The sequence below is a fragment of the Petromyzon marinus genome, chromosome 21 (genome assembly GCF_048934315.1).
Source record: "Petromyzon marinus isolate PM22_M1 ecotype Great Lakes invasive population chromosome 21, UKy_Petmar_22M1.pri1.0, whole genome shotgun sequence".
In the NCBI taxonomy this organism is placed as follows: Eukaryota; Metazoa; Chordata; class Hyperoartia; order Petromyzontiformes; family Petromyzontidae; genus Petromyzon; species Petromyzon marinus.
This window is the reverse complement of record NC_133687.1, coordinates 10,347,161-10,374,430: the sequence shown is the minus strand read 5'-3', so window position 1 is coordinate 10,374,430 and position 27,270 is coordinate 10,347,161. Positions and strand designations below refer to the sequence as shown.

The following is a 27,270-nucleotide window of genomic DNA, read 5'->3' as shown; positions in this document are numbered from 1 at the left end:
AATCAACCCCGCGGTGGCCGGTGGAGAGAGAGAGAGACCCAGCAGGCCTGGTTATTTTTAGAGAGAGTTGCGTGGAAATCCACCCCGAAGCGGCCGGGGGAGAGAAAGAGCGAATGGTCCTATGAGAGCCTGGTAAATTTTAGAGAGAGCAATAGGCAGTTTTAGAAAACAAATTTGCCAAATTTTTGGAAATGTAATGCAATGCAACACAACACACATCTTTCTTTTCTTGTTTACTCAGTCACAACCGCATCTTCCCTCTCTCTCATCTGCAGGCCGTTTTCCTAATTTCCATCACGCTCACGGAAAGCACGTGCAACGTGTTCGGACATTACTCGTGCAATGACACGTGGTCACTGGTAAGTCGATGGACCTCTGCGGTAAACGACGAACACCAAACCTGTCACACTTGTCACTAACGCTGCCCCGAAGAGAGAACCCAGAATAAACAACAGGCAATGTTACAAAGGCCCTCTCTTTACAGCACAGAGCTAAATAAGGGTTATTTTTCGATTTAAGTTATACATTGTTATTCTTGGAAATGTTCATTACAAGTCACGTGCTTAAACCGACCAAATATATGCTCCAGTTAATCCGAAATCCACGTGACTACCTCTACAGTACAGTGGTTGCATATCTTTACAACAGTGGGCAGAGTTTTATTGATTTATTTTCTTAACTTAAACATAAGTAATACAGTACCTATATTAGTGTTTTTTGGCATAGAGTTCCGTGAAAACTGGTTACATGTTTGGATTATCCGCGATTTTGAACTATCTGCGGCCGTCCTGCCCGTCATTAGCGTAGATCATTGAGAATACTGTGTATACATTTTCCCCTGACAGCGGGTGATCGTTACAACTGCAGGTGTATATCAATCAGTGGACGATGAGAAAAAACAAAATCCAGCGACACAATTCGAAACGAGCGTTTGGCCGCTGTGTGCTGAAAAATAACACCGCAAATGACTCAATTGGGATCGCACGCAAGAAGCAACAATCACCCTCTACCATAAAACTACCACAGGCTGTCTGTGAAATGCACTGTCGCCCCTTACCTTCCTGAGGATAGCCTTGTGCTATAGGAAATGGCACGAAATTACCAAATGTCCTAAAATAAGTTATAGTGGGGTCTCCAATCCCTGGGCCGTGGACCGGTACCGGTCCGTGGCCTGTTAGGAACTGGGCCGCACAGCAGGAGGTGAGAGCGGTGAGTCAGCACGTGGCCCGCCCCATTATTTTATTATTTACCACTTCCGTCCGCGCCTCTTTCCCGCACTGCGCACTCAGTTTCAGTCACAGTGTTGGTAAGCCCACAAGCTCTAACCCCCTAGTAGCCACAATGAGTAACAAACAAACGTCGCTGGAGAGCTTCTTTGAAAAAGGGGGAAAGACCCAATGACGAACAACCCCCCCCCAGTCCGTGAAAAAAATGTCTTCCACGAAACCGGTCCCTGGTGCCAAAAAGGCTGGCGGACCGCTGTGTACAGTTATACTACTTGCTGCTTCGTATTCTTTGCTTCTTTTGGTAAAGTCACATAGATTGAAAAAATAAAGTGAATAATTAATAAAACGACGTTTCAATCGCAACACAAGCGGTCGTCATCAAGAAAAGGGGTCAGCCTCTAAAGTCAAACTGTTTATGAAGGTTTGGAGATGGGTGTAGCGCAAGTGTGTCAGCAGCACCAGGAGCATGGGCGGGCCAGCAATGCCAATGCAGCAGCAATGCCAATGCAGCAGCAATGTCAATGCAGCAGCAATGCCAATGCAGCAGCAATGCCAATGCAGCAGCAATGTCAATGCAGCAGCAATGCCAATGCAGCAGCAATGCCAATGTAGCAGCAATGTCAATGCAGCAGCAATGCCAATGCAGCAGCAATGCCAATGCAGCAGCAATGCCAATGCAGCAGCAATGTCAATGCAGCAGCAATGCCAATGCAGCAGCAATGCCAATGTAGCAGCAATGTCAATGCAGCAGCAATGCCAACGCAGCAACAATGCCAATGCAGCAGCAATGCCAATGCAGCAAAGGGCCACCAATAAATCACTGCACCCCGCTCCACACACCACACTGCTGACGGTGGAGGTCTAGCAGCAGAAGGTTTTTAAGGAAAACCGTTTGGTCTGCTCAATTAATGATGCTGAATCAGTGATGATACTGTTTGTTTTTGTAACGAGGCTGTTTGGTGAGATTTCTTTTCATTTTTGTGTAACTACCATCATTAAGTAGGTCCTGAATTTTGGTTTTGGATATGGTTTTGTCCGAGATGACCATGGCATTGCCCTTGTCGGCTGAGAGGATGACGATATCATCGCTCTTTTTCAATTGAGATAGCTCAAAGCGCTCATCCTTACTGATGTTGCTGACTGGTATGTTAGCGCTTTTGAGGGTTGCAGCGATTTCAGATCTTGTCACGTCTGCAGCGATGTGTCCCAAACCCTTAAGAGCTACATCGACCTGGCCAATGATGTCATCCACTGGTATCTGTTTGGGGGTGACTGCAAAGTTGAACCCTTTAGCCAAAGCCGACTTTAGATAATCGGAATTTGGGCTATTACTCAGATTAATAAAACCCTTTTTAATGTGTGGGTCTGGTTTCTTCTTGGAAAGGAGGTTGAACTTGGAAATCAGGTTTTCTTCACATTTAGCTGACATTGTAGCGGCTGATGAAGCAGTCATGTTATCTACATGTTCCTAATTAGATGTAGACATTTTTTTCTGTCAATGTTAAGTGTGATTTCAAGAGTGTCTTGTCTACATGATCTAGTTCAGTACGGAGTAGTCTAATTCTCTCTGAGATTAGGGCCAAACTAGCCCTGAACAAGATTCATTTGGCATTGGAAGATGTGACGGCAGCAGAAATTGCAATAGCATAAGAAAGGTAAGCGGTATGTAAAAAAATAAATGGAACCTAAAGGAGACAGGTTTTTATTAAATTTTTAGATTTTATCTGAAGGCGAGTCTAAACAGGCGCGTCTTGCACAGACCATGGAATAGAAAAGGCACTTGGCGCATTTCGGATGCCCGGTGGCAGGATGGTTGTTCCAGATTTTTTAAAAGAATATTCTTGAGGATGAAAAACAGCTCGACAACAACAATGCGACAGTCATTTGCAAAGTCAGCGGGAAAACTGATACCAACATAATTGCACTGTGAACTCTATGATGGCTGGCGCCGAGATAGTTTGTATTGCATCAGCACGAAGGTTGACGCGCGATTATCACGCGTCGGGAAATGCACACTCGGGCACCCGTTGCAGTTGGAATGACGTCTCCTTGCCTGTCCGTCTCTTCTGCTCACAGATGCACAACATTGAGCGGAAACTCAACCCCTGCAGTGGCCATGACCAGGTAAACAACGCCACAGTGGGTGCTTCTCACAGGTGATTGGCTGCTGGCATTGTTCCGATTATAATTGCCGAAATGGCAACGCTGTGCCCAGAACCGCCGAGTATCTGCAGTTTGAAGATAGGATTCGAGTGGCCGGTTGGCTCAGTGGTTTCAGTTTGACTTACCTCATCGTCCACCTGGGGTCACTAAAATGAGTAACGACTTTGTGGGGAGGTCATACAGTAGATTGGCTGTCCTATGGATATTCTCGCCCCTGTCATAGGACTGAAAACATCAGATTAGTACCGTCTAAGGTTGATAACTTTACCTTTACTCATTCTTATGGGGCTCACTGCGATATTGCGACAAGTATGGTGCCGTTTATTATCCACGACATTCGTATCATCCGCTTTGTTGTGCGCCGTGGGTATCAGCAAAGCGTGGGTATACTCCCACATCTTTCAAGACGTCTAGCCAGCTGTATAGAAGAGTAGACCAAAATGCCCTCTATAGAGGGGAGGGGGGGGCCTCTCTTGATCTCCCTCAAGTAGAGGCCCTTCTGCCAGCAGGGGGCAGCGGCGAGCAGTTGCAGGGGCTGCGGCTTTGCCTTTTTGATCTTGACCCTCCAGAAGTTTGACCCCCTTTTTTGTGCAGCGTGCCCAACGAAAAGGTCGTTTTGCTTGTCTTGCGTGGAAGGATCGTGTCTGCTCTCATTGAACATCGCTCTCACTCGTGTGTGTTTGTAGGTCAGTGACATCCCCCGCTATTACCTGAAGGAGAACTACACGTCAGTGCCCATCGACGCGTTGATCAAATGGCACAGCAAATTGGTATGGACACCTCCTCCCCATCCCCTCTCTCCTCTCCCCTCCCCTCCCTCCCCCCCCCTCGCTATCAGAATCAGATTATTTTTATATATGGATGCGTAATCCGATGAGCCATGAAGCTCTTTTTCACAGATGTCCAGTAGGGGCACGGCATCAGAACGTTACAACAAGTAACACAAACATTTGATAGGAGTGCAAAGTATAGGAAAGGTAAACAAATAACCAAAAAATATATACAAATGAAACGAAACTTAAAAAAAAAATATTACCTGGTAAAGCCCACTGAGCTATTAACTTATTTTTCAAAATCGACTTGGCCCACAAATGATAGCTCAAAAAGTGGCTTATCACGTGGAAATGTATAGCAGCAATATTATCTAAACCAGGGCAGCTGGTGAACTTAAACTAAATGAGGCGCCGCTCAGCAATATCACCGCCACATTTCGAGATCGTCCAACATTTTAAAACAATGAGAAAAAAACAATACTCAGAACTCTTTGGTTCTTTCGGTTAAAGTCACGTAGAAAGAAATTAGATTAAATAATAGAATACGACGTTTCGATTGCAACACAAGCAATCATCATCAGGTAAGAATGAATGAGAAAACCAACCTAGTAAACTTGGAAATGTAATGCAATACAACACAGAGAGTCGGCTAACACAACAGTCAACACCTCACCTGCTTCATTACATTCTTCCAAAGATTGAAACATTTTAGAGAGAGAGACAAAACATAGACACGGAGACACACAAGCAGAGAGAGACTCACACAGAGACAGAGAGAGACACACATAGGCACACAGAAAGACAACGTCTCTGTGTCGAGGCCTTAAATAGAGAGAGGGGGGGGGCAGAGGGGGAGTTGTGTGGAATTCCTGCCCTATGTGTGTGTGTCTCTCTCTGTCTCTGTGTGAGTCTCTCTCTGCTTGTGTGTCTGTCTGTGTGTCTCCGTGTCTGTGTTTTGTCTCGCTCTCAAATTTAGCAATCTTTGGAAGAACGTAATCAATCAGGTGGGGTGTTGACTCTTGTGTTGGCCGACTCTCTGTGTTGTATTGCATTGCATTTCCAAGTTTACTAGGTTTGTTTTCTCATTAATTTGTACGTGATGATGCTTGCTTGTGTTTCAATTGAAACGTCGTATTCTATTATTATTTAATCTAATTTCTTTCTACGTGACTTTACCGAAAGAACCAAAGAGTCATTTCTGCAGTCACGAAAGCTTAGAACCTAACACTCATAACTTTTATTTTGTCTGGGGAGGTGGGGCAGTCCTGCAATGGGAAGTTTGGCCATTGACAACAATGTAAAAGGGAGCCCAGAGTCGCCGGGGAAGAAAAAAAAACGCCCACATATGCCAAAGGGAAAACAATCAAAGAAGTGGTGAGACTTGTGCCTCCACAGCAAGGAGGGGTCTGGGTTCGATTCCCGACTCGGGTGCCTTGCTGAGTGGAGTTTCTGTGTTGTCTCTCTCTCGTCCTGTTTGGCATGGGTTTCTTCCAGGTTCTTCGTTTTCCTCCCATAGCTAAAACAACCTCCCCCCCCTCCCCATCGATCGCAATGCTTAAAAATGAACCGCAGATGTATCCTTGAGATTACACAAAGCAACACCGCCAGAGCACGACAATCCACATCCGACTATAGAAATGTAGGCAAGGACCCTTCGGAAAAAAAAGTCTCTTGACTGAGGCTTTCCTGGGTTAAACAAAGGTCATAATACTCCAACTAATAATATAATATAGCGACCGTTATCTGGAATGATTCGTAGTTAAGTTGCGCCGGGGATGCAAACTAAATTGTGCTTTTCGTGGACAAATCTCTTTGCTTTTCTCTTAGGTGAATGAGTGTAAAAGGTTCGCCGATCTCCATCTCATGATCTTCTCACTGAATAAGTCTCACGACCACATGAGCCACTTCGTAGATTTTAAGGATTTCAAATTCAAAAGCTACATAAAGAACTTCACATCGCTACAAGGATTAACCAAGGTAATGGACACCGAAAAATGATTTACCCAGTTAAATTGTTATTTATTTACCCAGTTAAGTTATTGTTTAATTAAAATGTTCATGATTAATTAAGGTATTTACCCAGTTAAATGATTGCCACATCGTAGGAAAATTCCCATATGTAGTTGGACTGTACTGTACCTACACTGTACGCAGCTTGCGTCTGTTCCACGCCTTCACCGTTCCGACCCAAACCGGCGTCGTTAGCAGATCTTGAAGAGCACACCAAGTGGATGGAACAGCATTCATTGATATTTGGCAAATAAATTTGGAAGAATTAGATCATTGTTATTGCTATAACCAGAAAAGAACCCGTTTTTCCTCAGCAATAGAAAATAAGAAACAGCTGTTGTCATGGTTCTTACTGAGTGTAATACGTAGGCTTTATTATGAATGGTTCTTACTATTCTCACGATCCCTTGTACTCGGATCACTAAAAGTAATCCACCTTTTTACATAAAAAAAATTACAAGATAATAAAAATTGGGATTTGAAAATATTGTTTTTTCTAGGTTTTAAAAGAACATTCTGGAGAAAGAATCACATGAATATCAGTGCAAATGCGAGAGCGATTTTAAAACGAACCGTGTTGGTCTTCTGCACAGTGTTACTCCCACCTCGTTGGTGTCACTTCCAAATGATTGCATCTTCCAAACTTCCTCCACCGTTTCGGTTGGCTACGGCCCACAGCCACAAGCAACAGAGTTACTGGTGGGGCGGACAGGAGCCCAGCCGGAAGCCAGCCAGGAAACTCAAGGCATAGATTGTATTTGTTATAGTAATATTATTATTAGTAGAGGGCCCTATTTAATACGTAGGCTTTCGCGACCAATATCCATAATAGAGGTTTTTGGGTTAGATCGCGTGAATATAAATTTGTCGTTAAACCCGCCACCACCTGACACAGCCAATTAGTAAAGTCGCCTGATGATGCTGGTTGTAATTACCGGCAAAACGTTGTACTCGAATTGTAAATTTCATGGGTTTACTCTCCCACACACCGGTGTGCTGTACTAGTGTAATGGTTCGACAGAGGCGCACACACTCTCGTATGGAGGCAACACTATTTATTAACACAACTGTAATACACTACACATAAGGTGGTGACCACTGACCTAACCTCGCTAACACTCGGGTAACAACTGGCGTGGCCAAGCCAGGAGGGCTGATGCTTGGCCACGACGACTTGAGGCTTCTCTTCACTCTTCATGAGGCGTCTTCATCCCGGACCCGAGCAGCCCCGCACACGGTGCGGAGCCCCCTTATATCCGCCTCGGCGTGGCCAGGCCACACCCAGGCCACGCCCACCTTCTCGAACCCTCGAGAAGGCTCTGCTCCTGGCCATGTGACCCCCAAGGTCCCTCTAGGGCCCCCGGCCCCCACCTCGATCCAGTCACGTGTCCGGCCGGGTTCACACAGAGTGCCACGGCCTGACACAACCCCCGTGGCACTGACCGACAGCTTCCACACTCCGGCCGTGACGTCATTCATACATACCCGACATAGTGATGTCATGTGTGTGTACAGACCCAAGATGGTAGTGACGTCATAAGTCACTACATGAGTAACGAATTGACACGTTTTGTTTACGTGACAAACCTTACTAAAAGCTTAAAACACAGGATTGCCCCAAACCCCTCCTTTGAGAAGTTTATAGATCAGCCTCTGACTAGCATAATGAAGTACGGTCACATAACCGCCCCCCCCCCACCACCATGGCCTGTACAGGCCCTCATCCAGCATCATATTGACCCCACCACCCCCTAACACTTGATATCCGTGGTGACAAGGCCACTTTTTAATCTCGTGCTGTGGCAGCATTGACACGTTATCCGTCCCTGCAAACGTACTTCTTGACCGCACTAATCGAGTGCTGCGGGGTAAAATGTTTTCGACCGGGCAACCACAAAACCGTTTATCACGGGACCTTTTTTTTTTTTGCCAGTGTCAAAGTATGAACAATAAGAATAGGTTTTACCCTTTCTAATACAATGCAAGTATCGGAACAGGTATAGCTCGGGTCGAGCAGTTATATCTATGGGACCTTTTTTTTTGCCAATATCAAAAATAGATATAACTCGTATAAGAGGTTCCACTACTTCCAGTGCTTGCATTGTCTTTGTACCGTTCACCGTTTGGCATTCTCTGGTCTAACCCTGGTGGGACAAGGCCATAAAGAAGGTTGTCTCTGGTATAGGCCAATCGGTTTCAAAGACAATGCCTATATAATAATTATCAGAGCATGTTTGTTTACATGTTTTGCCACAAGTGGTACGTGTGGTTAATGCAGACTTTATGCCTTGCAAAAGATATCTATTTGGTGTTTAATGGTCTTAACACCTGTTTTATTTCCAGAAAGGGTAAAACCTATTCTTATTGTTCATACCACTGTGGTTATAATTTTAACGACACGCCCAGTCACTACAATTCCCAAAAGGCACATGTCTATCGCTTTGCCGTGACAAAAGTGATAGAGGTGTGTGTGTGTGCACGTTTTGATGTGTGGTTGCCCACAAAAGGTATTTAAAAGCCCCATTTTTACCCGAAGTAAATAAAAGGTTTCCCACTCCTTCGGTAAATACAATTTTCGGGTCACCTCCGATTGCTTAAACGCGTAACAAGCATGTCTGCAGAACCCGATCGTCGCTGATCGTAATCAGTCGTGGTCGCACGCCAGCGTCACGATCCCCATGGCATATCATGCAAGATTTCGTATGTGCTCGCTAAACAATTGCCCACAACATACGGCCCATGGACTGTATAGGGCCTGCGACGTAATTTAATCTGCCACCATGACCATTCGAGGCCTATTGCTTCAAACCGCCCTCCAAACGATCTTTATCCGTCACCAAAAGCATGTTGGCCACACCGACCAGCTACGAGAGGGTGCATATTTTCAACCTGGCAAAATCAGTGTGCTACGCTTTGACATTCGGTGTTAAAACCCGGTCCCGAGTTTGCTCGTGTTGATCCAATACTGATTAAATTATGCACTCCCAGAGGGCGGTGGTGTGGCTGATGGGATGTGTAAAATAAATGTTTTTATTGTCGAGGAGTAAGGGAAAAGCTGTTGACCCCAGCTATAAATGAGTGGCGGGGTCGCCTCCTCTGTTTGAACACGCGATACGTTCTTTGTTTGTTTGCAGAACTTGATCCCAGAAAAAATGGATACAAGAAATCAATCCACAATGGAATTCTTCAGGGAGTTACTGAGGCTCATGAAAGAGGCACACAATTTCACCAACAGCGAGGCCTGCTATGGAAACTGGTCAACAATTTGCCGCATTGGTGGGTGCGATGCGATTGTGAAGTCCACGAATGACGAGCGATTATATGCGATTGCCGTAGGTTTTTTTCTCAGTTGTGCAGCATAGCAGCCTGTTGTGTTTTCGGGTTGCGGTGCCATGCATTGCTTGGCACGGCCACCGTTTGTTTTGTTTTGTCCGCTGGTGGGTGATGAGGCACAAGCAGAAGTAGGTTCTACCGATTAGCACCATCTCCCCACCACCACCACCACGTGGTTGGGAGCTGATATAATTGTTGTAATCATTTGCTGTCTTAGATCAGATGTGTTCGTAGCGAGTAAAAACAATACCATTAGAAACTATCAATGAAATTTTACCAGGCAAGGCCCACTGAGTTACGGAGGGCAATCGAGGGCACTGTGGCGGCTGGTCACTCAAGAGGAAAATGTAAATTAACTAAACAAAACCTGCACATTTTAAAGTTTAGAAACTGCACGTTAAAGAATAACAGCAATGTGGCTGAAAGAAGAACGTTTGTAATCAGTGTGCACTGTCTGACGTAACGCATAGTTCAGAAACACATCATGAACAAACGAAAAATATACAGAACAAAAACCAAAATGTTCACAAAGAAGCAAGGAGAGTCGCATGCTTGGAATTGCACCGAGAGACAGGAACCCGTTGAATTGAGGATGTACTCACCTTAATGACAGGGACACGTCACGGCTAGAAGGATCGATGGGCGATTGTCAGGGATAATAACGTAGTGGCAGCCAAGGAATGGAACGCGTCACCAACGAGGGCGTTCAGCGGACAATTGAAGCAGTGAAATCAGTTCGCATGCAGGTGCCGGGTGGGTAGTTACATCGCAGTATCGTGAGAGGCGACGAGAGCTTCGGGAGGCCATCATCCAGCGGTGGATCGACCACGGCCTATAATCAGGACGAAGGCAGCGGTGAAATTGGCGCAAGCTGTGACTTCTCCAACGTTTGTGTTTACAGTCCCTCGCCTGAAGGAGAGGGACACCGTGAACGAGGATCCAGACGCCAGAGGTAAATGCGAGTGCTAAATACCCACAGCGACTCAAAGCGCCTTAACACCACAACTTGATCGAGGCATTCGAGGGGCACCCCCAGTGGCCGCCGTCCCCACGCGGCACAGCGTGACTCGGCACCTGGTCTTCCGAGAAGGCCATCCGTTTGCTGTGTGGTGTCATCCCGATTGAGTAATCTACGGTGCATTTTTTTTTCAAATTCGTACCGTGACGCCAGCACACAGTGGCCTACTCCTTTCGAGTGGCGTCAGGATCATCATTTGAAGATCCACTGCTTCCCATTATAGTTTTGTCGGTGAACTAGCACACAGACGGCGTAAGGAGTGTTTCACTTCTCTCTTTGGTAAAAATGCCTTAGCTCCCTCTCTCTCTGTCTCCCCGAGTGTCTGCGGGCTATTACTGCTGCACGTGTATGCAGCCGCTTGTGCTTTGTGAGGCGGAAGGACCCACAGCAGAGCTTCGCTGTATTTTCTTCTTTGTGTCGATTCCCACGATGTTTTCGCAAACTGCGCTTCTTGGCACTGGCTCAGAGAGCATTAACTTTGGCTCCATTCCATACCACACTCACGTTGTGTGCCATGTAGTCGTCTGTTCATGTGTTTTTTTTATTTTATGGAACAGATTGTCACAGTCGCGTCCTTTATGAAGGGGGTGGGGGGGGGGCAATGGCGCAAGTTGTTGCCTGGGTCTCCGTTGCAAAACAACACGCGGCTTAGTGGGTAAATGAAGGCGCGGCCCTGCAATACTAATAATTATCGATATTTTATCAAGCGCCTTTCATGTTGAAGTATCTTAAAGCGCTGCGCATAAAGACAAATAAAACTACACTTGCAAGTATCGATAAAAAAAAATGTAAGCCATATCAATGACTCCTCTCGAAATCCCGACCCCCCCCCCAGGGTTAGGGTTGGGTTAGGGTTAGAGACGACATTTCGGACAGTGGCGCTTGAATTATATAGATGGATTTCTGCATCGTGAGACCGTGATGGAAATGGCCGACAGGTTGGGGAGATGGTGGTAAAAAATAAGTGCCGGTCGTGGAGGACCCTTCGACCATACTTCACCGTGCGGGTCGGTTAAGGAGCGCGTCGAGAATTGGTTGAGAGGATATCGCTCGTTACGAATGTTATCCGCGGTCAGAAGCCAAACTTTGGGTTTTGGGATTTATAGCACGGTGCGCCAACCGCTGTGCCACTACTCCTCCGCAAGTGACCAGCATGCCTATGAGCAGTCAAAATCGCATCTAAAATAGAACACTTAAACGAATTATTCCATAATAAATCGGCCCTGTATGACGTTTTAAAATCATTAAACACAGGGATTTATCTTCCATGGTATGGGACGACTGCAGTCAGTATTACGTGAACTAAATGCAAACAAAGATTAATGCAGTTAACTACATACTGTATTTCATGGAATTTACTCCACAATATACCGTGCACCAGAACATGTTTGTGGACAATGCGTAACAACTTAACCTTACGGCGGGACTCCGGGGTCCCGACTAAAACGTAAGTAAAAATCGTAATTGATGAATTTATTTTTGGCGACTCCGTCTCACCGCGCACAAACGCCGCGACGCACGTGGCACGGATCGTTCTGTTGTCACGTTATGTCCCAAGCGTAGCAGCAGCAGCGAGGACGAATACGCAGAAGAGCTGAACAAGCGAATCCACACTCTTTGGTTCTTTCGGTAAAGTCACGTAGGTAGAAAAATAAAATATCGCGACGTTTCGAAAAATATATCCTGGTTCAGCAGTTACTATTGCTGTATTTTTTCACCTGAAGACGATTGCTTGTTTTGAGATCGAAACGTCGTGATATATTGTTTTTCTACCTACGTGACTTTACCGAAAGAACCAAAGAGTATGGATTCCCGCAGTCACGAAAGCTTCAAATCAAGCCGAATGCACTCCACTCTCGGGTATGGGCAGGATCATAAGTCTTAACCAAAGCTGATCCAACTGCCTACACAACTTAAGTCCTTTATTTGTCATAACGGCATGCATAATACAGTGAAACTGCTCTCTTACCTTCATTATTATTTGTGACCTACCAATGTCTGCAGGCAGGATCAATCATGACAATCCTATTACCTGCAGATATTTAACAGATGATAACACTTCTCTTGTCCGTATGTATCTGTGCAGATAGGTTTTTTTGGGGGGTTAAGCTATAGTCCCATATACCGCTCGTATCAATGCGGATAAGAGGAGCGGCGACCCACTACTCTGTAGAGTAACATTGGTATAAACGCTTGTTATAATATGAACAGCGCATGGAAAACGCGTACTATTTGATGTACCGTTTACAAAGTGTGTTCACAAATCCACACTGAGAAACACGATGATTGACGGAGGGGTGTAAATTATACTGGTAGGAACGAAGTTAAACTGAGTGTACCAGCCTGCAATAGAATATGTGTCCGTCCGTCCATCCGTCCCCTTTCAATACTTTAACGATGTGAAATCTCGTGCTGTTGGGTGTAAAATCAGCAATAGACAGCGCAGAGACTTGATATGTCTTATTGCACCCAACATTTGGAAGTCACGTAACAGGAATGCGTAACAATGTCATAAAATTGCGCAAAATTCCAATGTTCCTACCAGCCCACCCTGCAGGGACCTGTTTTTTTCGATAGTGCATTTAGATAGAGGTACTGCAGGTAAGTAATTTTCAGTTTTAAAGGCATAGTTTCACAAGTCAACACTTGCCACCATCCTTCAAACCCATTGGTGAAAAGAGCAAAGTGTTTGTTTACATTGTAATATAATGTTTATGCGAGAGCAGGGGGCTTAAGAGACCCCGGGATCCCACCATACGGTTCATGTGTGGGTTAATGTTATTATTTGTCCACCACCATGATGATGATGATTGCTACTGGGTTAATGTTTACTCGACTTGGGGAAAGATCCGTGGTCGGGGTCATTGCAAGCTGGCTGAGCCGAAGTGGTGGATGGGGGGAGGCGCCATGGGGGGGGGGGTGAGGGGGTCGATGGGAGAGGGGATTGTGGAATTTGGTGGGGGAGGGCGATAGGGGATGGGGTAGTGGGATTTGGTGGTGGGGGGGGGGCGCATATCTTCAGCTCAACGTAGTTATTTTGTAAGACTCACACACAATTACACATAGCTGTTGATAATGCTGCCTTGGCAGTGTTGTAAGCACATGTGTGACAACTTAACACGATAATCAATCAAACCATCGCACACCATGATGATGATGATTGCTACTGATGCTGCTACGTTAAGCCAATTTCCTCATCATCAGCCATGATCGAAACACAAAGTGCTACCGATTTTATAGGCTCCGCTGGGTTGAGGTTCTGGGTCAACCGCCCAAATCATGATTTAAACTCGTCCCAGCAATGCATCACTAAGCGGATTGTATACATTATCGTATCATTCACCTCCCAAGAGCAGAACTTTTACCCATAACGTCGCATGCCAGCAAAATTGCATAATGTAGTTTCAACATTTTAATGTTGTATAAGTAAAGGCTTTCTTACGCAGGCTCAAGATGCAAGTCAGCTCTAGCCTCCCACAAATCACGTGACTTCTGTGTGGGCCCCCTGCCCGACTCAGAATCCCTCGGCTCTCTCCACCGTGCCACCCAGACCTGCTTGTTGTGTGTTGTCCCCCCTCCACCTCTGATTGGCACGGTCGGCTACATACGGTGCAAAAGAAGTTCAATATACGTGTGTAGTAGAACCCCTCTTAATGACGGTAATTGGTTGAACGAAACCGGTCGTGAAGCGATTTGGTCGTTAAAGGCTTAATTCGTTCAGATGGCATCGGAAGTTACCCCTTTTCACCCAAAAAACGTACTTTATAATAAATAAACAATGGATATTTATACGTAAAGATACTAACAACATTATAAACACATATTATTAAAAGAAACACTGTTAATGAATATTTACTGTATCCTGCAACAGCCCGTCGTTAATAGGGGAATGGTCGGTAAGCGAACACACAGGGCTCTATGGAGGCACTACACTTCTATACACTACACTATACACTACACTACTATATACTACACTACTATACACTACACTACTATATACTACACTGTACATTACACTATACACTACACTAAACACTACACTATACACTACACTACTATACACTACACTACTATATACTACACTATACACTACACTACTATACACTACACTCCTATACACTACACTCCTATACACTACACTATACACTACACTACTATACACTACACTACTATACACTACACTACTATACACTACAATACTATATACTACACTACTATACACTACACTATACACTACACTATACACTACACTATACACTACCATACACTATACATTACCATACACTACAATACACTATTCACTACCATACACTTCACTACCATACACTACACTACACATTGTTTGACACTGTTTGACCTCCAACCATCTATGAATACAGTTTGGGTGCGAGAAGAGAGGTAATTTTTTAACCATTCTACTGCGTGTTTGGAGAAACGGAGCCAACTTAGTTTACTAAGCAGGGTATTGTGGTCTACTGTATCAACAGCTTTGGACAGGTCTAGAAAAAGATAGGCACAGTACTGCTTATTATCAAGGCTACTGTAAATGTGATTCAGAGAGTCTGATGCAGCAGATGTGGTGCTGTATTTTTTTCGGAACCCAGATTGGTTTCGATGTAATAGATTGTGGTCGGACAGGAAACTGCTAATTTGGTAGTTCAATCATTTTTCAAAAATTTTCATTAACGGGGACAAGATTGAGATAGGTCGGTAGTTATTTGGATCATCTTTAGGGCCCCCTTTGTGAAGTGGACGAACATAGGAATGTTTACATTCTCGAGGTACTGATGCTTCTTTGATGGACAGGTTGAAAATATGGGCTATAGGTTTGTACCATACTTCTCCGCACACACGTGTCTGCTCTCCTCCTTCGCCAAACCCACATGGACCATTGTGGTGATGTATGGTCATGAAAGAGAGAGAGGTTAAGTATGGACAAATTACCCTTCACCCAGGCGCCTCACCATGACCCGCATGGCAGGGGGAGGCCCTCATCCAGCTGCATTGGCCAAAGGGAAGTAGACGTGCGTGTATTCATCCAGAGTACGTGCACCTCCGATCCTCTCCCCCGCACCTCCGATTAGCATGGTTGGATAAGTACGGTGCGAAAGAAGTTCAACATGCGCACACGCATACGTAGATACACGGATTCCTTTGTAATAATCGGGAAATTACCTAAACTGCCCCTCTTATAAACCTCACTGGGGAAACTGAAAACCCCAAGTTTCTAGTTGTGAGAACGCACTGGGGGGGGGGGGGGGGGGTATTGATTTTGTTTTACTAAAAGGGAAGTTGTCACATTCCATGAAAGGTTCAAAATACGTTCTGCATTACTTCCGCGCACGGCGACACTGCTACGTTACGCATCGGGCTCTATGGATGACCGTCGTTAAGCTATTAGTTGCTAGAATAGGTGGTTATTAAGCGGGGTTCTACTGTACATACAAACATCGACTCTTTTGCACAATGGGGATTGTTGCACAGCAGGAAATTACATATATTTGTTTAATTCCCAGAGTTTAAATTGTGTTCGATCAAGTACAAAACTTAAATTTTAGGTGCGGCATGTTGCGAACTGGTCTCTTTGTGGTGTGTGTGTGTGTAAGACCATCTCGCTCTAAACCGAGCGGCGATGGCTACGCGCAACTCCTGTATAGGCTGAGTGGTCGATGAATCACACAAATGTGGAACTCCCTTCCCCGTTGGCTTCGTGGTGCCGTAGTACCCTGGCTCGCCAGTAGATGGCGGTACAACTAGTGTGGGGTTGATCTCCATCTGCACCTCCGATTTGCACAGTTGGCAACGTGTGGTGCAAAAGAAGTTCGACACGCACGCACATTGCGAAAACAGACGCAGCCGCGTGGCAGGTCACTCTTTGTTCGCTCCTTCTCTTTCTCTCCTCACCCTCTGTCCCCTGCCATCACAATCACCGCCACAACCATCATAATTTCATCAACATTAGTAGGTGGTGGGGGGTTTTGAGACCGTGTGTCTTCATGTGAAATGACGCCAGTTTCTACGCTCCCTTCGTGACGGGGAATGTGGATAATCCAACACGGGCTCGGGGCTGTAAACAGGAAATTAGCACCAACCTCATCGCTCATTTCGGAGCGTTGGACTCTGTTTCATAGGGACATTGTGTTTTTTTTTCCTTCGAAACTTTCGGATGCCTTCCCAAAAAACTGTCATCGCAAATGTATCTTTTGCGATAGCCTCGTGCTCTATGGATGGCGTGAACACGAGTTCTCCTAAAGTAGTGGTTCTTAACCCTTGCTGGAGCCTTGTACCCCTTTGTTCTCAATCATTAAAAATTGTAAAATGTGAATAAATACACCTCGCAACCCCAGGGGGTGCGTGCATATCGGGTTAAGAACCATTGTCCCAAACGATTAAGTAACTCGCATTTCATGGCAAAGGTAGGCAACTTTCAATTACTTCTCAACACGTTATGATTGTTATTGTCTTTAAAAAAAATCCCCCAAATATCTGGCTTTCACAAACGCCACACCTAACCGCGATTTGAGCAACGAAATCCCGAGGGCTTATGCACTACAGTTACCAGAACTTGCATCGCACACGGTGCTTGACTCGGTGTCACGTAGGTTATGGTGAATGAGGTTGTGCGGCGTTAGCTTTGGCTCGGGGCCAAGTCACCCAGAATGTGCGCGATGTCGTCACATCTCGGAAGACCTCAGAGGCCAAGCAGGGGTTCAAGTTGCTGGGGTGGGCGACCTGCAGTGCATACAACGGTGGGGGAGGGGGAGTTCTAGGCTGTGCCTGTAGGGCTACGTTGTGGACAGCAAAGGGTAGCGCAGCAAAATCCACTGTTGTTTCAGTTTTCAGTTTCATTTATTAGGTATAACCTTGTGAGCCATGCGGCTCTTGACTCGGGTGCAACCCGCAACAAAACAAAAAACATGAACAAGAAATATCTTAAAGTGACTACACGCAACAGAAAAGTCCAGGAAAAACACAGCAAAAGTCTTCCAGACAAAACACCGCGTTTCAACGCTGTGTGAAAAAATCCCAGTGGGATGCAAGTCAAACAATAACAACCATAAGACAATTTTGATTAAAGTTATCAGCCTAACTCTGTACTACAACAAACAAACATGGCTAAACCAAAAACGTTTTGAAAATCACCAAAATAAAGCGATAAAAGCAATGTAACAACAGTGATCGTAGGAACTGTGATTCAAATGTAACAATAAACGATATACATAACATGTAGACCAAACTTTGGCTGCATGAGTCACTCCATAATAGCAGGAGTATTAGTAGCAGTATCAACATTTTTCAATACAACATTAAAGATCAGCACACTATAATCAAAACTCAAGATCATACTTTGCAGCGGTCATCCGGAATGATACATTTGATTTCAGGCCATTCTGAATAGCAGTGGCAGCTAGGGGTGTACAACTCCTCTAGAGCAGTTTTGAGTGAATATCTCACAGGTAGTGATCCAAGTTGCAGTTTATTGGCGATAGCATTCCAGACCCTTGGGGGCATCAATAGAAAAGGCCCTTCCTCCAGTATTTGTACGGCAATAAGGAATGTGAAGCTGGTAAATGAGCGAAGACCTTAGGTCACATTTGTTCGTCGAAACAGTGAGGAGATCCAGCAGGTAGTCTGCTGATTTTTTTGTAAGTATATTGTGAATAAATAAGATCTGATGCACAAGCCGTCGATCATTAAGATAAGTTAAGTTTGACCCAATGTAGAGATCGCAGTGGTGAGTCCTATATGGGCAGTTCAATGCAAATCTTAAGGCCGAGTGATAAATTGAGTCAAGCTTCTTCAGTATAGTACTGGGGGCTGATTTATATACGATGTCACAGTAATCAAGTAGAGGAAGTATGGTAGCTTTTATCAATTCCAAGCGGAACATAGGGGGGAAGCAGTGCTTGTGTCGATACAGAAAACCAATTTATATTTTTGTCTTTTTACCAATATAATCAATGTGATCTTGAAAATTCAGTTTTGAATCAAAGATGACCCCAAGATACTTATAGATCTTGACTTGCTCTATTTGATGATTATTTAAAGAATATAATTGGGGAAAAATAACTTCCTGCTTTAGTCCTGGTGAGAAGCATAGCACCTTGGTTTTGGAGGTATTCAGGACTAGTTTAAGAGCAACTAGCTGATGTTGTAGTTTGTTGAAATCACCCTGGAGCTTAGCAATCACGTCATCCGGAGAGCAGCAGGCAGTAATCAGTATCGTGTCATCTGCAAACAGATTTACCCTGGAATGATCCAGGTCAGTGCCCAAGTCATTGACATAAAAAGAGAACAAGAGGGGGCTGAGGATGAAACCCTGTGGAACCCCTTTTGTTATCTTAACACTGTTTGACCTCCAACCATCTATGAATACAGTTTGGGTGCGAGAAGAGAGGTAATTTTTTAACCATTCTACTGCGTGTTTGGAGAAACGGAGCCAACTTAGTTTACTAAGCAGGGTATTGTGGTCTACTGTATCAACAGCTTTGGACAGGTCTAGAAAAAGATAGGTACAGTACTGCTTATTATCAAGGCTACTGTAAATGTGATTCAGAGAGTCTAATGCAGCAGATGTGGTGCTGTATTTTTTTCGGGAACCCAGATTGGTTTCGATGTAATAGATTGTGGTTGGACAGGAAACTGCTAATTTCGTAGGTCAATCATTTTTCAAAAATTTTGATTAACGGGGACAAAATTGAGATAGGTCGGTAGTTATTTGGATAATCTTTAGGGCCCCCTTTGTGAAGTGGACGAACATAGGAATGTTTCCATTCTCGAGGTACTGATGCTTCTTTGATGGACAGGTTGAAAATATGGGCTATAGGTTTGTACCATACTTCTCCGCACACACGTGTCTGCTCTCCTCCTTCGCCAAACCCACATGGACCATTGTAGTGATGTATGGTCATGAAAGAGAGAGAGGTTAAGTATGGACAAATTACCCTTCACCCAGGCGCCTCACCATGACCCGCATGGCAGGGGGAGGCCCTCATCCAGCTGCATTGGCCAAAGGGAAGTAGACGTGCGTGTATTCATCCAGAGTACGTGCACCTCCGATCCTCTCCCCCGCACCTCCGATTAGCATGGTTGGATAAGTACGGTGCGAAAGAAGTTCAACATGCGCACACGCATACGTAGATACACGGATTCCTTTGTAATAATCGGGAAATTACCTAAACTGCCCCTCTTATAAACCCCACTGGGGAAACTGAAAACCCCAAGTTTCTAGTTGTGAGAACGCAAGGGGGGGTGGGGTATTGATTTTGTTTTACTAAAAGGGAAGTTGTCACATTCCATGAAAGGTTCACAATGCGTTCTGCATTACTTCCACGCACGGCGACACTGCTACGTTACGCATCGCCAGCAGTGTTACCGGTGCTCGTGTGCAGGCTCCGGGGAACTCTATCTGCTCTTCAGTTTATTCCACCAAGCACATCTCTGTAGGCCAGTGGTTCTCAAGAGTGTCGTCCCCAGTGGGGGTTTGCGGTGGCTGTGATGCAAACGCAGGTTGAGCCCCCCGACAACAATGACAACGTACTCTTTGGTTCTTTCGGTAAAGTCACGTAGGTATAAAATAAAATAAATCACGACGTTTCGGGCGCAACACAAGCCTCCTTCATCATGCTTTCCCACCTGATGACGGACGCTTGTGTTGCGCCCGAAACGTCGCGATTTTTTTATTTTTTTATTTCTACCTACGTGACTTTACCGAAAGAACCAAAGAGTATGGATTCCTGCAGTCACGAAAGCTTCAAATCAACAGTGACACGTTTATTGTACCCTTTTGTTTCAGACACCAATCAATGTTTTTTTTCCCCTCCACATTTTAGAATCAACAACGTGCGTTTTAGAGTATTTCTCTTCAAAAAAAATGTCCACGTAATGAGTCACTTTCGTTGAGCTATTATTTGTGATAGCCAGGTTGCTTCTGAAACAAAGAGTATTCATAGCTCATTGGGCATTACCTGGTAAAATAAAAACAGTTTTTCATAGTTTAGAGTGATTTATATGTTATGAAGCCATTACCTAAAACGTCACCTATTATATTTTTTTCTTCTAAAGCCATGTTGTTTTTACTGTGTTGAATTTTCTATTAATTATTATTAGTTGTCTAAACTACCGCATCCGTACAAACCATGGCAGCAGATGCGGATGATACCTGATGCACACATGGAAAATTTAAACCTCTTCAGTAGTGGTGCGACTGTGGTCATCCAGAACAGAGACCGTAACAATGTATAACTACACAATGCCCCATCCACAAATGCAAGGGAGACATCACAAAAGAAAAATGGTAAAAAAAGTAAAAATTGAGTTAGGTAAACTACCCTGATGAAACTACCATACCCCTAAGATCTAAATGCCCCCCCCCCCTCTCCTCCTAAACAAACTGCTGCTTTAATAGAGTTTTGATGTGCATAATATATATATTTTTACTGGTAGGAACCTCCTGGTTACACCAGCCCACAGGGGATTATTTTGTCCGTCCGTCGTGCATCCAAAAATGGGAGGGGTGGGGCTGGGTGGAGAGGGGAGGGTGGGGAGGGGCTGGGTGGGGAGGGTGGGGTTGGGTGGGTAGGGTGGAGAGGGGCTGGGTGGGGAGGGGCTGGTCACCCCGTGGTGCCCTTATAAAACTCAACGTTTAAACTACTCACGTCGGCTTGTGCCCGCCCTCACAGTCGGGCATATTTGTGGAATACACCACGCCGCCGTTGACCCTGGCCATTGACCGAGCAACCCAACGTTCCTACCAGCTCCCTCCACAGGAATGTGTTTTACTTGCCGGAATTTACAGAGATAAATGATTGCGTTTTCTCACCATGGGGTGGGCAGCTGGGCGGCACGCGGTAATGTTTGCATCGGCTGGGTAGCCCTGCGGGGCCAAACGAGTGTGGGATCCGCTGCTCTAGGCTCACATTTGCAAGGAGGGCTGGTCACTCCGACGTCACTACTGATCTGGCACCGGTGAAGTTAAACGAGACTCGAATTTAGCGAGTCGATTGATGGCCTCAGCCCAGTTACCGATGACTGCACAAAAAAAGAAACCCCACTAAATTTAGTTCTACACTCAAATTGGCTGAATTTCAGCTTCAAGAATTAAAATATATGGGCCGTATATCAGAATCAGAACATTTGTTTATACTGGAGGATTCCGATGAGCTATAAAGCATGCGTTGGGATAAAATGTAGGTATGCCCACCTCCTCCACGATGTCTGGGCATCCTGGAAGTGTAGGCCTAATACACCTCAAGAGCTCCTTCTTGAGGAGGCCCTTCCTCCGGCAGTGGCATGAGCAAGAACATTGCAGGACTGCACCTTGACCTTCTAAACTGAGGAACTAATCGGGGACCCCCTCCTTTCTTTCATCGGCAGTTCAGCACCATTGATTCACCGACAATTCGCGGTGCACGAGTAGCGCTGTCCTCCAGACAGTCTCGTCCTTTCACCTGATGAAGGCTACTTGTGTTGTGGCCGAAACGTCGTGAGAATTTTATTGTGTTATTTTATTTTATTAATTTATTATTTTATTCTCATTCTACGTGACTTTACCGAAAGAACCAAAGAAGAGTAGGAAACCGTTGCGGATAGCGTCGGCTCGCCCGCGTTGGGCGATGCGAGAAGTGCCGGTACGGCCTTCCGGCACATCACATCTGCCGCTGCCTCTGCCGCGATGCAAATGATCGTTACGATACGAGGTCCCGCGGCAATCACGTCGTCCATTTGGGAAGAATGACGTTGAACGACAATGCTCTTTTAATAGGTGGGGTAAAGTGTGAGTACCCCCCCCCCTCCTCCACCACTCAAGATAAGAAATGATGTTGTCGTCCGTCTTGCAGGGAATGAAGCATCATCTTCAGAAAGCAAATCCTCGGTGGGAATTTACGCCCCGATGGTGACACTGGTCGCCAGCCTCTTGTTCAATGTCTTGCTGATCGGCATCGTCTCCAGACTGTGGGTACGTACGATGTGTTATTCCATCATCATTATTATTACAATTATTTACCCAGGGACTGCTCAAACTGGGCATCATGACTTTTGTGGGCAGAAAGGTCACGGCCACGTGTTTTCTATCGACGTCAATGGCCTGCCCGGTTAAAATGATGCTGCAGGAACTTTACCTCTGTGCAGCGGACCGTGCGGAGTAATCTACGATGAATACACCCCCAACACAGGACCACAGGGATTGGGAAATTGTTGGTTCTGGCCGTCTTTTGTTGTGGGACTGTGCCATGGTCTTGGTGTGGTCTGGGACTGTTTTTGCTGTTGTTTTGCTGCCTTGCCCAAGCCTGATTATTGATGTACCTGTGCAATTTTAACTTATACACTTTACGTTTAGTGATTTGCCTAGCTTTTCTATACTTTGCGCTCCAATCGTTTTTCGTATTGTTTGTTGTTGTAACTGTGTGACCCACCCCAATTGGACATCTGTCAAAAAAGAGCTTCATAGCTCATTGGATTTTCTCTAGGATGAATAAAGGCTCTGATTCTGATCCGTGGTTTCTCACGCCTCCGAATCTAAGGAATTTGGTGGGCGTTGCAAAATTTGAAAATTAACCCGAGTCACGTATGTACTCATTACTGGTCTGTGTTGTGCACAGTACACCCTAAGGACGTCTCGCGCTGCCCTGAGCCAATCCATCAACGCAAGCGAGAGAAGACAGAATGGTCAAAAAACCAGAGTAACCATTGGAGGAGAACAAACGGTTTATCACCAAACTCACGACACAGGTGACTTTTTACTCGAACCACCACTGACTGAGCAGTGTTGAACCACTGCCCAGCGCTCCACTGAGAAGGAGGGCAAGCAAGTCGGCTTCAACGGTTCATAATAAAAGGTAAAGGCTCAGCCCTGCAATTGCTCACTTACGCCACTTGCTGGAGGAAAGGGCCTTTCGCCAGAGGGCTTCTTTTGAGTTCCCCCCCCTCTTTCTGGACGGTATTTTTTTTGGCCTGCTCTTCCTCACTGGCCAGGCGTCTCTGGAAGAGGTCTTGGTGGCGGCGACGGCGGTGGTGGTACCCACGTTGTATTGCGCCGCACGCGATCTGGCGATCGAATGACCGCGGCGAACCCGTTCGTAACGCTGGGTGGACGGAGGCGGCGAGCGGCATTTAAGCAACGTCCCACACCATTTCAACTGCCGTGCCGGGAAATGGAACCTGTCAACCCCTGGATTGCAAGCGCAGCGGTGCTAAACATTATACCGTGGCAGCATGGATTTGTATCGTGTGCAGGGACTCCTCTACTTGCCAACGAGTTAGGTTTCAGAGGTCTGGTCGTAAATCGATTTGTTCGCAAGTCCAACTTTACTCCCGTCGATTCCAAACACGTTGTACGGCATGTACACTAAACACGGGGAATGGCTTTAAAAGTTGTATAATCTCCTGTAGATGTAGATGCCACCAGTTCTTCATGTTCTGCAAATGTAGATGCCACTGGTTCTTCATGTTCTGCAGATGTAGATGCCACCACCGCCATCTATTGCGCATCTGTTGAACTTACGACTCTCGGTCCGAACAGACAACTGGACATGCGGACAGGTTTTTCCTATATATGAACGTAAGTCGAATGTTCGCAAGTAGAGGACTCCATGACAAATATTTTTTTACTGAGAAATGTCACCTATACGGCAGATCACATCCATCTAGCAGCCTTCACCAACTCCGTGTGCTGTGAAACCGAGTGTTTTTTTACAGTCCATGAATCTCTCGATTTGTAATAAAATAATGTTTTTTTCACTCGTGAATTTAATGCAAAAAAATGGGATTTGTTTCAAACAGTCATTCCAACTCTATTCCGAATATGAACGAATATACAGCTACATCGCTTTTCGCAATACAAAAATAATAATGAAGAACAAAACTATTAAAGCGATTGAATAGTAATTAGTTGAAAACAAAAATAATGCAAAAAATTTCAGGGGACTCGCCAAAACATATGCTGCAGCCGATCTCTCCACGTGCTGCCACGGTGGTGGTGGTCCACTTTACTCCAGTGACCCAGGTGCTGTCACGGTGGTCCACTTTACTACAGAGACCCAGGTGCTGTCACGGTGGTCCACTTTACTCCAGTGACCCAGATGCTGTTCCCACGGTGGTCCACTTTACTCCAATGACCCAGGTGTTGCCGTGGTGGTCCACTTTACTTCAGTGACCCAGGTGCTGTCGTCGTGGTGGTCCACTTTACTACAGTTACCCAGGTGCTGTCACGGTGGTCCACTTTACTCCAGTGACCCGGGGCTACCGCTGTGGTGGTCCACTTTACCCCAGTGACCCAGGTGCTGTCACGGTGGTCCACTTTACTCCAGTGACCCAGGTGCTGTCACGGTGGTCCACTTTACTCCAGTGACCCAGGTGCTGTCACGGTGGTCCACTTTACTTCAGTGACCCAGGTGCTGCCAAGGTGGTCCACTTTACTCCAGTGACCCAGGTGCTGTTCCCACGGTGGTCCACTTTACTACAGTGACCCAGGTGCTGCCGTGGTGGTCCACTTTACTTCAGTGACCCAGGTGCTGTTCCCACGGTGGTCCACTTTACTACAGTGACCCAGGTGCTGCCACGGTGGTCCACTTTACTCCAGTGACCCAGGTGCTGTCACGGTGGTCCACTTTGCTCCAGTGACCCAGGTGCTGTCGTGGTGGTCCACTTTACTTCAGTGACCCAGGTGCTGTCATGGTGGTCCACTTTACTCCAGTGACCCAGGTGTTCCCACGGTGGTCCACTTTACTCCAGTGACCCAGGTGCTGACATGGTGGTCCACTTTACTCCAGTGACCCAGGTGTTCCCACGGTGGTCCACTTTACTACAGTGACCCAGGTGCTGTCACGGTGGTCCACTTTACTTCAGTGACCCAGGTGCTGCCGTGGTGGTCCACTTTACTACAGTGACCCAGGTGCTGTCACGGTGGTCCACTTTACTTCAGTGATTCAGGTGCTGTCACGGTGGTCCACTTTACTTCAGTGACCCAGGTGCTGTCACGGTGGTCCACTTTACTTCAGTTACCCAGGTGCTGCCGTGGTGGTCCACTTTACTCCAGTGACCCAGGTGCTGACATGGTGGTCCACTTTATTCCAGTGACCCAGGTGCTGCCGTGGTGGTCCACTTTACTCCAGTGACGCAGGTGCTGCCGTGGTGGTCCACTTTACTCCAGTGACCCAGGTGCTGCCGTGGTGGTCCACTATACTTCAGTGACCCAGGTGCTGTTCCCACGGTGGTCCATTTTACTTCAGTGACCCAGGTGCTGTCACGGTGGTCCACTTTACTCCAGTGACCCAGGTGCTGTTCCCACGGTGGTGGTCCACTTGACTTCAGTGACCCAGGTGTTGCCACGGTGGTCCACTTTACCCCAGTGACCCAGGTGCTGCCGTGGTGGTCCACTTGACTTCAGTGACCCAGGTGTTGCGACGGTGGTCCACTTTACCCCAGTGACCCAGGTGCTGCCGTGGTGGTCCACTTTACTCCAGTGACCCAGGTGCTGTAACGGTGGTCCACTTTACTTCAGTGACCCAGGTGTTCCCACGGTGGTCCACTTTACCCCAGTGACCCAGGTGCTGCAGTCGTGGTCCACTTTACTTCAGTGACCCAGGTGCTGCCGTGGTGGTCCACTTTACTCCAGTGACCGAGGTGCTGTTCCCACGGTGGTCCACTTTATTTCAGTGACCCAGGTGCTGCCACGGTGGTCCACTTTACTCCAGTGACCCAGGTGCTGCCGTGGTGGTCCACTTTACTCCAGTGACCCAGGTGCTGCAGTCGTGGTCCACTTTACTTCAGTGACCCAGGTGCTGCAGTCGTGGTCCACTTTACTTCAGTGACCCAGGTGCTGCCGTGGTGGTCCACTTTACTCCAGTGACCCAGGTGCTGTCACGGTGGTCCACTTTACTTCAGTGACCCAGGTGCTGTTCCCACAGTGGTCCACTTTACCCCAGTGACCCCAGGTGTTCCCACGGTGGTCCACTTTACCCCAATGACCCCAGGTGTTCCCACGGTGGTCCACTTCACTCCAGTGACCCAGGTGCTGCTGCGGGGTCCACTTTCTGCCCCGCCCCCTCTCTCCCCCACCTCCTCTCTCCCCCCCCCTACTGCCGAGGCCTACTATATAACCTCGTGCCACGGCAGATCACTCCCTACTTCAGCAGTTTGTTCTTGCTGTGGTTGTCCCACATGATGACGATTGCTTGTGTTGCGATCGAAACGTCGCGATCTATTATTTTTCTACCTACGTGACTTTACCGAAAGAACCAAAGAGTATGTATAGCTCATTGTTGATTATAACTGTCTCTGACTGGATAGAATTTTTCAAATGTACATCATTTACCGTGTTATAAATGCATTTTATATAGAGGATTTGCGTATACGTTTTATATATGTCTAGAAAAAGAGTTTTATACATGTTATATGATCAAAAAAAGACTCCGAACTTATTTTAAGTTCCAATAAAAAAGTGAACATCGCGAATAAACAATCACCCTTTACTGTGAATGCTAACGCCCAATAAATGACTATGCAGTTGATGTTGTTTCCAGTGTTGTGCACAGTACCGTATGTATATATTTCTATCATTCGCTCGTATTGTATTGCGGCGTAGAGAGTGCCAGAGTAGAGTCCACACGCCCGTACGCACACGCCAAGTGTTGAGTTACATCCCCGAACCAGTGGTGGAAACTCCACATTCCTCTGGCGGGGGTGGGGGATGTGTTTCCCTGTACGACATCCGCCGACGGCTTGCCACAAATTCATAATCCAGGTT

The 27,270-nt window shown here is 46.2% G+C and overlaps 1 protein-coding gene across 3 annotated transcripts in view; it reads left to right on the top strand.

The window, feature by feature from the left end:
• The window catches only part of LOC116944636 (uncharacterized), a 37,369-nt gene extending 10,335 nt beyond the window's left edge, over positions 1–27,034 (top strand). Inside the window, exons 3-11 of one of the 3 annotated variants that reach the window (XR_012942529.1) lie at positions 276–359; positions 3,303–3,350; positions 4,076–4,159; positions 5,990–6,139; positions 9,307–9,448; positions 10,407–10,457; positions 22,364–22,482; positions 23,126–23,362; positions 23,499–27,034. Coding sequence is in view for 2 of the 3 variants with exons in the window: in XM_032958374.2 (XP_032814265.1) it covers positions 276–359; positions 3,303–3,350; positions 4,076–4,159; positions 5,990–6,139; positions 9,307–9,448; positions 10,407–10,457; positions 22,364–22,482; positions 23,126–23,296 (849 nt within the window). In the remaining variant the exon portion in view is untranslated. Of the gene's footprint in view, positions 1–275; positions 360–3,302; positions 3,351–4,075; positions 4,160–5,989; positions 6,140–9,306; positions 9,449–10,406; positions 10,458–22,363; positions 22,483–23,125 lie in introns of all 3 variants that reach the window. The other 2 variants (XM_032958374.2, XM_076068544.1) reach the window with 2 other exon arrangements.
• The last annotated feature ends 236 nt before the right edge of the window (positions 27,035–27,270 follow it).